The sequence below is a fragment of the Heterodontus francisci genome, chromosome 20 (genome assembly GCF_036365525.1).
Source record: "Heterodontus francisci isolate sHetFra1 chromosome 20, sHetFra1.hap1, whole genome shotgun sequence".
NCBI classification, from domain to species: domain Eukaryota; kingdom Metazoa; phylum Chordata; class Chondrichthyes; order Heterodontiformes; family Heterodontidae; genus Heterodontus; species Heterodontus francisci.
The window spans coordinates 37,723,829-37,737,882 of record NC_090390.1 but is presented as its reverse complement, the minus strand read 5'-3'; the positions used below and the strand labels follow the sequence as shown (position 1 = coordinate 37,737,882).

At 47.8% G+C, this 14,054-nt stretch overlaps 1 protein-coding gene across 1 annotated transcript in view; it reads left to right on the top strand.

The window, feature by feature from the left end:
* Positions 1–255: 255 nt before the first annotated feature.
* Positions 256–14,054, top strand: part of cep55l (centrosomal protein 55 like) — a 41,949-nt gene continuing 28,150 nt past the window's right edge. The window contains exons 1-2 of the mRNA XM_068052618.1: positions 256–528; positions 6,648–6,926. Coding sequence (XP_067908719.1) covers positions 358–528; positions 6,648–6,926 — 450 coding nt within the window. The 5' untranslated portion in view covers positions 256–357. The remainder of the gene's footprint in view (positions 529–6,647; positions 6,927–14,054) is intronic.

Below are 14,054 nucleotides of genomic sequence, written 5' to 3'. Positions count from 1 at the left end.
TCTCTCGAGATAAGGAGGCCCAAAAGAAAGAAAAGAAAAAAGAAAATGGATGGGCAATGCCTTAGCAGCCGTGCCCACACATTATTGAACGAATTAAAAATGAAACGTTTTAGGCTAGCTGCCGTCAGGCTGAAATAACACAACCTCCCACATGTTCGACGCCGACACTGCAACTGCCAAAGCTCCTATTCTGGCGCATGTGCAGTGCGGCAGACTCCCGAGATGCCCCGCAGTCGGGGACCGGAAGCGGGGGGAATTTGAAATTGTTTGGCGACATTTCCGCTTGGGGCGGCGGTTGGCCGCTGGCTGGGGTCAGTTAACCGGCAGCACAGGTTCGAGAAGGGCCCAGCGACAGATATGACTTCCAAGAACTTTATTAGTAGTCGTTTCGGCCTGCATAAAGCTGCTGTGTCCCGGTCAGAGGGTGACACGGACATAGTCCGGAAGGAGAATGCGTTGCTCAAAAAATCCCTGGAGGAGTTGAGCAAAGGCCAAACGTGGGAACGGGAGAGGAACCGGCTGTTGGAGGTGTGTTCAAGAACTTTTTTTTTATTTCCAAAATATACTTTATTCATAGAAATCTGTAAAAATTACATTGCCAAACAGTTTCCAAACAGCACCAAAAAATACAAACATTGCAAGGGAGATCAGTTTCCTTCAATACTGTCATGAGTTTCTTCCCAACCCTTCCGTTTCACAATTGTCATGTCAATTACAGTTTTACATTTGCATCAATTGAGAATATTAACGATACAGTTCAAGGGGTTTCCCATTGATCCAGCCCCTCAGTCCAGCTTGGTGGGGGAACCTTACACTGTGGTCTTTCCCCATTGAGCCTTTGCTGCGGCTGCCCCAAGCTTTAGTGCGTCCCTCAGCACGTAGTCCTGGACCTTGGAATGTGCCAGTCTGCAACATTCGGTGGTGGACAACTCTTTGCGCTGGAAGACCAGCAAGTTTCGGGCAGACCAAAGGGCGTCTTTCACCGAATTGATAGTCCTCCAGCAGCAGTTGATGTTTGTCTCGGTGTGCGTCCCTGGGAACAGCCCGTAGAGCACAGACTCCTGTGTTACAGAGCTGCTTGGGATGAACCTTGACAAAAACCACTGCATCTCTTTCCACACCTGCTTTGCAAAGGCACATTCCATGAGGAGGTGGGCGGCCGTCTCTTCCCCACCACAGCCAACGTGGGGGCACTGTGCGGAGGGGGCGAGACTTCGGGTGTGCATGAAGGATCTGACGGGGAGGGCCCTCCTCACCACCAGCCAAGCTACGTCTTGGTGCTTGTTTGAAAGTTCTGGTGATGAGGCATTCCGCCAAATGACTTTGACGGTCTGCTCGGGGAACCATCCGACAGGATCCACCGTTTCCTTTTCCCGTAGGGCCTTGAGGACATTCCGTGCAGACCACTGCCTGAAGGTGTTTTCCCGCAGAAACTGCTCCACGAAGGATAGGTGGTACGGCACCGCCCAACTGCACGGAGCGTTCCGCGGCAATGTGACCAGGCCCATCCTTCGCAACACCGGGGACAGATAGAACCTCAGCACGTAGTGACACTTGGAGTTTGCGTACTGGGGATCTACACATAGCTTGATGCAGCCGCACACGAAGGTGGTCATCAGGATGAGGGCCACGTTGGGTACATTTTTCCCGCCCTTGTCCAGAGATTTGAACATCGTGTCCCTCCGGACCCGGTCCATTTTAGATCCCCAGACGAAGCGGAAAATGGCTCGGGTGACTGCCACGGCGCAGGAGTGGGGTATGGGCCAGACCTGCGCCACGTAGAGCAACAACGTGAGCGCCTCGCACCTGATGACCAGGTTCTTACCCACAAGGGAGAGAGATCGCTGCCCCCACATGCCCAACTTTTGTCGTACCTTGGCTACTCGCTCCTCCCATGTTTTGGTGCACGCCCCGGCCCTTCCGAACCATATCCCCAGCACCTTCAGGCAATCTGACCTGACGGTGAAGGGGACAAAGGATCAGTCAGCCCAGTTCCCAAAGAACATGGCCTCGCTCTTGCCGTGGTTGACTTTGGCTCCCGAGGCCAGTTCGAACTGGTCGCAGATGCTCATCAGTCTGCGCACGGACAGCGGATCCGAGCAGAAGACGGCGACGTCATCCATGTACAGGGAGGTTTTGACCTGAGTGCCTCTGCTGCCTGGGATTGTCACCCCTCTTATGCTCGCATCCTTCCTAATAGACTCAGCAAAGGGTTCAATACAGCAAACAAACAAGACCGGGGACAGAGGACAGCCCTGTCTGACTCCAGATTGGATCGGGAAACTTTCAGATTCCCGCCCGTTGATTGACACTGCGCTACTGATGTTTGTGTAGAGCAGTTGTATCCAATTGCAGATTCCCTCCCCAAACCCCATTTTGGAAAGCACGTCCATCATGTAGGTGTGCGATATCCTGTCAAAAGCCTTCTCCTGGTCCAGGCTGATGAGGCAGGTGTCCACCCTCCTGTCCCGTACGTAGGCGATCGTATCCCTGAGTAGCGCGAGACTATCAGAGATCTTCCTGCCGGGTACAGTACAGGTCTGATCGGGGTGAATCACCAACTCCAGAGCAGACTTGACTCGACTGGCTATGACTTTGGACAGAATCTTGTAATCAACATTAAGCAGTGAGATGGGCCGCCAATTTCTGATTTCTGCCCTCTCCCCCTTCTGCTTGTAAATGAGGGTGATGATGCCTTTTCTCATGGACTCTGACATGCTGCCGGCCAGGAGCATACTCTCGTATACTTCCAGCAGGTCCGGGCCGACCCAGTCCCACAGGGCCGAGTACAACTCGACCGGTAAGCCGTCGCTCCCGGGAGTTTTGCTCGTCTCGAAAGACTCGACGGCCTTTGTCAGCTCGTCCAGAGTTAGCGGCTTGTCCAGTCTCTCCCTCCTGCTGTCATCTAGGACCTCTGTGATAGATGACAGGAAGGACTGGGAGGCTCTGCTGTCTGTGGGCCTCGCGTCATACAGCCCAGCTTAAAAGGATTTGCTGATCCTTAGTATGTCGGACTGCGAAGACGTTACCGAGCCATCTTCTTCCTTCAGGCTGCTGATAACAAAGCTCTCTCTGTGTACCTTTTGGAAGAAGTAACGTGAGCACGTCTCATCCTGCTCGATGGAGCGGACTCTGGACCGGAAGATGATCTTGGAGGCCTCCTTGGCAAAGAGCAAGGCCTGCTCTTCACCTCTTGGAGGTCCTCCTTGACCTCGACCCCCATTGACTGCAACCGGAGTAGATTTTGCATAATTTTCTGGAGTCGGGACAGTTCCCTCTGTCTCTCTCTCGCCTTCTGAACACCTTTGTGGATGAAGAACCTCTTAATGTTCTCCTTAATCGCTTCCCACCAGTGAACTGGAGACTCAAAGAGGGGTTTCACAGTCCTCCAACCTTTGTAATCCCTTTTGAGTTCCTCAACGTTCTCTGGGGTCAGCAGTGTCGCATTGAGCTTCCACGTCCCTCTGCCAACCCGCTGGTCGTCCTGTAAGTGACAGTCGGCCAGTAAGAGGCAGTGGTCGGAGAAGAACACCGGCTTGACGTCGGTGGATCCGACTGTGACAGCACGGGACACAAACAGGAAGTCAATCCTGGAACGGGCAGACCCGTCCGATCTTGACCATGTGTATCTGCGCTGCGCTCCGTCTGCAGGTTTGCTGAAGACGTCGTGCAGTTTGGCATCTTTAACTGTTTCTATTAGGAATCTGGACGTAGCGTTCAGTTTGCTGTCGTCACTGCCGGATCGTCCAGCCGCATCGATGATGCAGTTGAAGTCACCGCCTAGGATGACCGGCCTGGACGTCGCCAGCAGCAGTGGGAGCTGCTGGAAGACGGTCAGCCGCTCGCTGCGTTGTACCGGGGCGTACACGTTCATCAACCGGAGCGGAGCGTTGTTGTACATCACGTCTGCTACGAGGAGGCGGCCGCCCACCACCTCCTTAACTTCGGAGATGGTGAAGTTACCTCCCCGCAGCAGAATACCCAGGCCGAAGGAACGGCAGTCATTACCCCCCGACCAGATCGATGGCCCGTGGGACCACCATCGCGACCACTGCCTGTAGGTGCTGAGGTGTGGTATTCCACACTCCTGCAGAAACAGTAGGTCAGCTTTGACCTTGGCAAGGTAATCCAAGGTTGAAACACATCGCGTAGTAGATTTAATGCTACGCACATTAATGGAAGCAATTCTTACACCCATTTTTTACTAAAAATTAGTTGTTGCTTCCCATACCATTTGTCCTCGCTAGTCCCAGTCCTTCCCCTTCGGGATGTTCCTGCATACCCATCGTGTGCGCAAGCAGTTTCACGTTGGTTGGGCTCAGAAACCCCTCCTGATTTTTCCTGCAGGGTTTGTGCCGCTCGGGTGACATCGGGGGGGTCTTGTAGGCAGAGAGGATTGGGTTATCCTCAGCTGCTTCCATCTGCTCCTCCTCGAAAACATCACAGCTCCCGGTCTCCCGGAGCTCAGGTGCGCCAGACGTGCCTTTGCTCCCGGTGTCCCGGAGCTGAGCTGCGTTGGCCACGTCGTTACGTGTGGGGCATTGGGTTTGGGGCACGCCGGGACCATCACAGCTTCCAGTGCCAGGGGGCTGGGATGCTTTATCATCCATCTCGGGGTTCTGCCGCCTCTTTTGAAGGGGCTGTCGTTCCAGCATTTCCCCGTCCAGTGAAGAGGAGTTGTTGCAGTCTGATTCAGAAGAGAGCCTCCTCTTGCCACTGGTTTGGGTGGTGGCTTTGGGATGTTTTTTCTTTGTGGTTTTCCTCTGGACCACTTGCCACTGACCTGTTTGTCCATCTGCTGCCTCCTCCTCCATTGATTCTGTCTGTGGAGGAGGGGTTTCCGGGCGCTGGGTAGGTGCTGGGTCGTTGGTTTCAGCTGCCTCCCCTTCCTTCTCAGGTTGAAGTTCCTCACTGCGGAGAAAGTTGCTGGTCTCCTTTCGAACAGCGGACGCCTTCTTCGAACCTTCTCCCGGCCTATCCTTGGACCTTGCCGCCTGAGCATAGCTGAGGCAACGTTTGGGGCAGGTCTTGTAGAGATGGTCTGCCGCACCACACAAGTTGCAACACTTAGTCTGCTTACAGTCCTTGGTCTGATGGCCTTCCTCCTTGCAGTTCTTGCAAACAACCGTGCTGCAGTTGGCTGCCGTGTGACCAGATTTGCCACAGGTGCGGCAAACTCTGGGCTGCCCAGCGTAGACCAAGAAGCCTCGACTTCCCCCGATAGCGAAGCTGGAGGGAGGGTGGATGATGGCTCCACTGGGATCTACCTTCAAGGTCACCTTGACCTGCCGCTTGCTGGTCCAGATCCCAAAGGGGTCCTTGACATCAGTGCTGCTGCCAGCCACCTCGATGTACCTGGCGAGAAAGGTGAGTACATCTACCACCGGAACATGGGGGTTGTAGAGGTGAATGGTCACCACCCGGTCCCGTTGTGACGGAAGTGTGAAGAGCGGCTCCGCTGTGAGGATCGACAGTGGCGCCCGGTCCCCTTTCTATGATTAACCACCTTATCTACCTTCAGGGATCTGCGGACATTCATTCCAAGGTCCCTCACTTCCTCTACGCCTCGCAGTATCCTCCCATTTATTGTGTATTCCTTTGCCTTGTTTGACCTCCTTAAATGCATCACCTCACACTTATGTGGGTTAAATTCCATTTGCCACTTTTCTACCCACCTCACCAGTCCATTGATATCTTCCTGTAGTCTACAGCTATCCTCCTCGCTATCAACAAAGAGACTAATTTTCGTGTTGTCTGAAAATTTCTTGATCATTCCGCCTACGTTTATGTTCAAATCATTAATATATACCACAAAAAGCAGGAGATCTAGTACTGAGTCCTGCGGCACCCACTTCCAGTCGCAAAAACACCCGTCAACAATTACACTTTTGTTTCCTGCCACTGAGCCAGTTTTGTATCCAGTTTGCTACATTCCCCTGGATCCCATGAGCTTTTATTTTTTTTAAACCAGTCTGCAATGTGGGACAGTCTTGAATATAACAAGGTGAATGTAAAAGATTCCATGATACTATTTAAAGTGCTGGTGAGTTCTCTGTCCTGATCTGAGAATACAATAAGAAAATCTCCCAAATTTCTACAATGGCATCCAGTTGTACTTTAGGGCGGCACAGTGGCGCAGTGGTTAGCACCGCAGCCTCACAGCTCCAGCGACCCAGGTTCAATTCTGGGTACTACCTGTGTGGAGTTTGCAAGTTCTCCCTGTGTCTGCGTGGGTTTCCTCCGGGTTCTCCGGTTTCCTCCCACAGCCAAAAGACTTGCAGGTTGATAGGTAAATTGGCCATTATAAATTGCCCCTAGTATAGGGAAGTGGTAGGGGAATATAGGGACAGGTGAGGATGTGGTAGGAATATGGGATTAGTGTAGGATTAGTATAAATGGGTGGTTGATGGTCGGCACAGACTCGGTGGGCCGAAGGGCCTGTTTCAGTGCTGTATCTAAAAGAAAAAAATCCCAGTAGTTTTGCTTCTTTTACTTTTCTTGGTGGATAATTCCTACTATTTCAAAGAATACTCCTCCATTTGTGCATGTTCAATTGGAAGTAGAAATATTTTGCTCTCAATCCATTTTTATCATTTGCTAAAAATGAAACTTTCAAGGCATTATCTTTACAAACATTTTGTATGCAGAAAATTCTTGCACTTGAAACTACAAAACAGAAGCAGATCCAAGAACTTGACCAGAAAGATAGGCAGCTACAGACAATGAAAGATCAGCTATCAAAATCTGGAGGTAATGAGATGAATGCCCTGCGCAGTCAGCTTGCAGATAAAAATAAAGATAACAAAAGGAAAGAACAACTCTTCAAGTCCTTGAGTGAGGAAACCGAAAACCTGAAAAATAAACTGTCTGCAATCACTTTAAAATGCAAAGAACTTGAAAACAATGTTCCAACTCTTCAGCCTCAGGTAGAATGGTTTATTAAATCATCTCAATTTTATGCATTTCAGTGTTATGTAATGTGCACATTTAATTTTCCAACTTTGTTTTAAAAGTACCAACATTCTGCCAGAAACACGTTGGGTTTTGCATGATGAACTATTGCAATGGCATCTTTGGTGGTGTCCCATCTTTTGTAAAGGGCGTACTTGATGGGGAAATGTCCAAGATATTTGAATACAATATTCTTGTACACAAATTAAATATGGTCAGGTACAATACTTAATGTATGCAAAATATTCCATTATCTGACCACTGCACAACACTTTTAGGACCTCATCCTTTTTATTTATTTATGTCGTTTGTACCAATGTGTACCACGACCACTGGCTGTTCACCCTCCCCGTTCAGAATGTCCTGTAACTGCTCTGAGACACCCTTGACCCGAGCACCAGGGAGGCAACATACCATCCTGGAGTCTCTTTTTAGGGACTTCTGTAGTAACGAGGACCAGGGAAGAAGGGCCCTAGAGTAACCAATATTATTGGATATTAAGATCTTCCAGAAGGTTTAATTTAAAGGGTTAAGCCATGGCAGGAGAGCTCATAGCTGTGGTGTGCTCCTCATGCTCCATGTCAGAAGCCGGGAACATTTCCAGTGCCCGGGACCAGCATGTGTGCAGGAAGTGTCTCCAGCTGCAGCTCCTGGAAGCCCGGGTTTCTGAGCTGGAGTGGCAGTTGGGGACACTGGAGCGTCCATGCAGTGGAGAGTATCGTGGATAGCACATATAGAGAGGTGGTCACACCACAGGCAGGAGGGGAATGGGCGACCACTAGGCAGGCAGTTCAGGAATCGCCTGTGGCTGTTCCCCTGCAAAACAGGTATACTGCTTTGGATACTGTTGGGGGGGAAAGGCCACTCGGGAAAGCAGCAACAACCCAATTCGTTGCACCACAGTTGGCTCTGCTGCACAGGGGAGGAGTAAAAAATGTGGGGATTCAATTATAAGCGGAAGAGCTAGGCATTTCTGTGGCCTCAAAAGAGACTCCAGGATGGTATGTTGCCTCCCTGGTGCTAGTGTCAAGGATGTCTTAGAGCAGTTACAGAACATTCTGAAGGGGGAGGGTGAACAGCCAGTTGTCATGGTACAAACGACATTGGTAAAAAAAAAGGATGAGGTCCTAAAAGCAGAATATAGGGAGCTAGGAAGTAAGTTGAAAAGTAGGACCTCAAAGGTAGTGATCTCAGGATTACTACCACTGCCACGTGCTAGTCAGAGTAGAAATAGCAGGGATATATTGAATGAATACATGGCTGAAGAGATGGTGTGAGGGGGAGGGTTTTAGATTCCTGGGGCATTGGGACCGGTTCTGGGGGAGGTGGGACCAGTACAAACTCAACGGGTTACACTTGGGCAGGTGGGTATGATATAGTTGGGATTATGGAGACATGGCTGCAGGTTGACCGTGGATGGGAAATGAACATCCAGGGAAATTCAGTATTTAGGAGACAAAAAACAAAAGGCGGTGGAGTTGCATTGCTGGTTAAAGAGGAAATTAATGCAATAGTGAGGAAAGATATTAGCTCTGACGCTGTGGAATCTGTATAGGTAGAGCTGAGAAACACTAAGGGGCACAAAATGTTAGTGGGGGTTGTATATAGACCCCCAAACTGTAGTGGTAGTGTTGGGAATGGCATTAAACAGGAAATTAGAGATGCATGCGATAAAGGAACATCTGTAATTATGGGTGACATTAATCTGCATGTAGATTGGGCAAATCAAATTAGTCTCAGTACTGTAGAGGAGAAATTCATGGAGTGTATATGGGATGGGTTTCTGGACCAATACGTTCAGGAACCAACTAGAGAACAGGCCATCCTAGACTGGGTATTGTGTAATGAGAGAGGAATAATTGACAATCTAGTGGTGTGAGACCCCTTGGGGACGAGCGACCATAATATGATAGAATTCTTCATCAAGATGGAGAGTGAAATAGTTGATTCTGAGACTAGTGTCCTGAATCTTAGTAAAGGAAGCTACGAAGGTATGAGGCGTGAGTTGGCCATGACGGATTGGGAAACGTTACTTAAAGGGATGACGGTGGATAGGCAATGGCAAACATTTAAAGAGCGCATGGATGAATTGTAACAATTGTTTATCCCTGTCTGGCGCAAAAGTAAAACGGGAAAGGTAGCCAAACCATGGCTTACAAAGGAAGTTAGAGACATCATTAGATCCAAGGGAGAGGCATATAAATTTGCCAGGAAAAACAACAGACCTGAGGATTGGGAGCAGTTTAGAATTCAGCAAAGGAGGACCAAGGGATTGATTATAAGGGGAAAATAGAGTACGAGAGCAAGCTTGCGGGCAACATAAAAACTGACTGTAAAAGTTTCAATAGGTATGTAAAGAGAAAAAGATTGGTGAAGACAAATGTAGGTCCCTTACAGTCAGAAACAGGGGAATTTATTATGGGGAATGAAGAACTAGTTGACCAACTAAATGCATACTTTGGTTCTGTCTTCACAGAGGAGAACATAAATATCATACCAGAAATATTGGGGAACACCGGGCTTAGTGAGAGAGAGGAACCGAAATAAATCAGTATTGGTAGAGAATGGTGTTGGGGGAATTGATGGGATTGAAGGCCGATAAATCCCCAGGGCCTGATCGTATGCATCCCAGAGTACTTAAGGAAGTGGCCCTAGAAATAGTGGATGCATTGATGGTCATCTACCAAAAATCTACAGACTCTGGAACAGTTCCTACAGATTGGAGGGTAGCTAATGTAACCCCACTATTTAAAAAGGGAGGTAGAGAGAAAGCAGGGAATTATAGACCAGTCAGCCTGACGTCAGTAGTAGGGAAAATTCTAGAATCCATGATCAAAGATTTTATAGCAGAGCACTTGGAGAACAGTGGTAGAATCAGGCAGTCAGCATGGATTTACGAAAGAGAAATCATGCTTGACAAATCTAATAGAATTCTTTGAGGATGTAACTAGTAGAGTTGATGAGGGGGAGCTAGTGGATGTGGTTTATTTGGACTTTCAGAAGGCTTTCGACAAAATCCCACATAAGAGATTAGCGTGTAAAATTAAAATGCATGGATTTGGGTAGTGTATTGCGATGGATAGAAAATTGGTTGGCGGAAAGGAAACAAAGAGTGCATATAAATGGTCTTTTTCCAAATGGCAGGCAGTGACTAGTGGGGTACCGCAGGGACCGGTGCTAGGACCCCAGCTATTCACAATATACATGATTTAGATGAGGGAACTAAATGTAATGTCATCTGCAAATTTGCAGATGACACAAAACAGTAAGGCTTTTGAAAAGGTCCCGCATGGGAGATTAGTTAACAAGGTTAATGATTTGGAGGAAAGTATAGGTGGACTGATTAGCAAATTTGCAGACGACACTAAGATTGGTGGAGTAGCAGATAGTGAAGGGGACTGTCAGAGAATACAGCAGAATATAGATAGATTGGAGAGTTGGGCAGAGAAATGGCAGATGGAGTTCAATCAGGGCAAATGCGAGGTGATGCATTTTGGAAGATCCAATTCAAGAGTGAACTATACAGTAAATGGAAAAGTCCTGGGGAAAATTGATGTCCAGAGAGATTTGGGTGTTCAGGTCCACTGTTCCCTGAAGGTGGCAACGCAGGTAAATAGAGTGGTCAAGAAGGCATACGGCATGCTTTCCTTCATCGGACGGGGCATTGAGTACAAGAGTTGGCAGGTCATGTTACAGTTGTATAGGACTTTGGTTCGGCCACATTTGGAATACTGCGTACAGTTCTGGTCGCCACATTATCGAAAGGATGTGGATGCTTTGGAGAGGGTGCAGAGGAGGTTCACCAGGATGTTGCCTGGTATGGAGGGCGCTAGCTATGAAGAGAGGTTGAGCAGATTAGGATTATTTTCATTAGAAAGACGGAGGTTGAGGGGGGACCTGATTGAGGTGTACAAAATCATGAGAGGTATAGACAGGGTGGATAGCAAGAGGCTTTTTCCCAGAGTGGGGGTTTCAATTACTAGAGGACACGAGTTCAAAGTGAAAGGGGAAAGGTTTAGGGGGGATATGCGTGGAAAGTTCTTTACGCAGAGGGTGGTGGGCACCTGGAACGCATTGCCAGCGGAGGTGGTAGATGCGGGCACGATGGAGTCTTTTAAGATGTATCTAGACAGATACATGAATGGGCAGGAAGAAAAGAGATACAGAACCTTAGAAAATAGGCGACATGTTTAGAGAGAGGATCTGGATCGGCGCAGGCTTGGAGGGCCGAAGGGCCTGTTCCTGTGCTGTAATTATCTTTGTTCTTTGTTCTTTGTAAGAACTCATTGGATCCAGGGCAATTTGGCAAATTACATCCAAAATTGGCTTGGTGGCAGGAAACAGAGGGTAATGGTCGAAGGTTGTTTTTGCGAGTGGAAGCCTGTGACCAGTGGTGTACCACAGGAATCGGTGCTGGGACCCTTGCTGTTTATAGTGTACATTAATGATTTAGACGTGAATATAGGCGGTATGATAAGTTCGCAGACGACACGAAAATTGGTGGTGTCATAAATAGTGAGGAGGAAAGCCTTCGATTACAGGATGATATAGAGCGCCTGCTAAGATGGGCAGAGCTGTGGCAAATGGATTTTAATCCTGAGAAGTGTGAGGTGATGCATTTTGGGAGGATTAACAAGACAAGGTAATATACAATGGATGGTAGGACCCTAGGAAGTACAGAAGGTCAGGGGGCCTTGGTGTACTTGTCCATAGATCACTGAAGGCAGCAGCACAGGTAGATAATGTGGTTAGGAAGACATTTGGGATACTTGCCTTTATTAGCCGAGGCATAGAATATAAGAGCAGGGAGGTTATGATGGAGCTGTATAAAATGCTGGTTAGGCCACAGCTGGAGTACTGTGTACAGTTGTGGGCACCACACTATAGGAAGGATGTGATTTCACTGGAGAGGGTGCAGAGGAGATTCACCAGGATGTTGCCTGGGCTGGAGCATTTCAGCTATGAAGAGAGACTGAAAAGGCTAGGGTTGTTTTCCTTAGAACATGATGGGGAACGTGATTGAGGTATACAAAATTATGAGGGGCATTGATAGGTTAGATAGGAAGAGACTTTTTTTCCCTTAGCGGAGGGGTCAATAACCAGGGGGCATAGATTTAAGATAAGAGGCAGGAGGTTTTGAGGGGATTTGAGGAGAAATGTTTTCACCCAGAGGGTGGTTGGAATCTGGAACGCACTGCCTGAAGATGTGGTAGAGGCAGGAACCCTCACAACATTTAAGAAGTATTTAGATGAGCACTTGGCCTGTAGCCTTGTATGCTATGGCGTTTCAAGTGCTGGAAAATGGGACTAGAATAGTTAGGTGCTTTATGGCCTGCACACATGATGGGCCGAAGGGCCTGTTTCTGTACTCTGACACTATGGGTGAGAGGCTAGTTGTGAGGAGGATGCAGAGATGCGTCCGGTTGATTTGGACAAGTTGAGTGAGTGGACTAATGCATGGCAGATGCAGTATAATGTGGATAAATGTGAGGCTATCCACTTTGGTAGCAAAAACAGGAAGGCACATTATTATCTGGCTATAAACAGAGAGGGGAATATGCAGCGAGACGTGGGTGTTTTCATACACCAGTAGCTGAAGGTAAGCATGCAGGTGCAACAGGTGGTTAAAAAAAGGCAAATGGTATGTTGGCCTTCATAGCGCGAGGATTCGAGTACAGGTTCAGGGATGTCTTGCTGCAATTATACAGGGCCTTGGTGAGGCCACACCTGGAATATTGTGCAGTTTTGGTCTCCTTATCTGAGGAAGGATGTTCTTGCTATAGAGGGAGTGCAGCGAAGGTTTACCAGACTGATTCCTGGGATGGCGGGACTGACATGAGGAGAGATTGAGTCGGTTAGGATTATATTTGCTGGAGTTCAGAAGAGTGAGGGGGGATCTCTTAGAAACCCATAAAATTTTAACTAGGAAGGATGTTCCTGATGGTGGGGGAGTCCAGAACCAGGGGTCATAGTCTAAGGATACAGGGTAAACATTTCAGGACTGAGATGAGGAGAAATTTCTCACCCAGAGAGAGAGTGGTGAGCCTGTGGAATTCGCTACCATAGAAAGCAGTTGAGGCCAAAACATTGTATGTTTTCAAGAAGGAGTTAGATATAGCTCTTAGTTCTAAAGGGATCAAAGGGTATGGGGCGAAAACGGGAGCAGGTTACTGAGTTGGATGATCAGCCATGCTCATAATGAATGGCGGAGCAGGCTCGAAGGCCCGAATGGCCTACTCCTATTTTCTATGTAACACACTTAGGACCTTCACTGGTAGGTTATGTGCTTGGATAACCATGATATAAATTGTGTATCTTGAGTTGACCATTTACCCATCTACTTATCCTGGGATCCATGATGTAATGTTAAGCACTCTGGTCTCTGAATCCAGCAACCTAATTTCAATCTTGCTGAGACATGAATTTTGCTGTCCCATGATTCCCTTTAAGTGCAGCAGTGCAATGGTTTTGATATTGGGTTAGCAGTCCAAAGATTGAGATGAAATTCCGTGTTGCCATGTCTGTGGGCCTGCAGTTGGATTATTGTACAGGAGTGTTTTAATTTTCTTCTTAGACCAGAGCTGCTCATGTGAAACTGAATTCAGTAGATTCTACTAATTTGTGGGCTCTCACTATGAAAATTGCCAGCCTGTTGTAAAAACACAACTAGTTTAGCAATGTATTTTAGGAAAGTACTTGGAATTATTGCCTAAGGTAATGGAAACTTTTGGAACAGGAAAATTTCATTGGGCCTAAGTAAGTCTGTCCCTTTTTTTCCCCCCCAAAGATCAACCCACCTTCTCCCCATATCCTGCAAATATTTGACTTTCTGCAATTGAATCCAATTTTTTTTTTAGAACTTTATGCTGTCTCCTTCAAAGGCCTTCACTGATATCTAATTCTGCAACCCTACCACCATTTGGGTGGAAAAGGTTCAGCTCAATATATTTTCATCAGCTTCAAAGTTTCAATTGTGCATAACCTCCTTTTCTTGCAAAGAAACCCAATCCAATTTCTTTGAGCTTTCATCAAAAATTGAATTCCTGGTAGATATGTGCAATCCAAATGTGTACTTTCCAAGCAATAATGTCCTTCCTATGAAC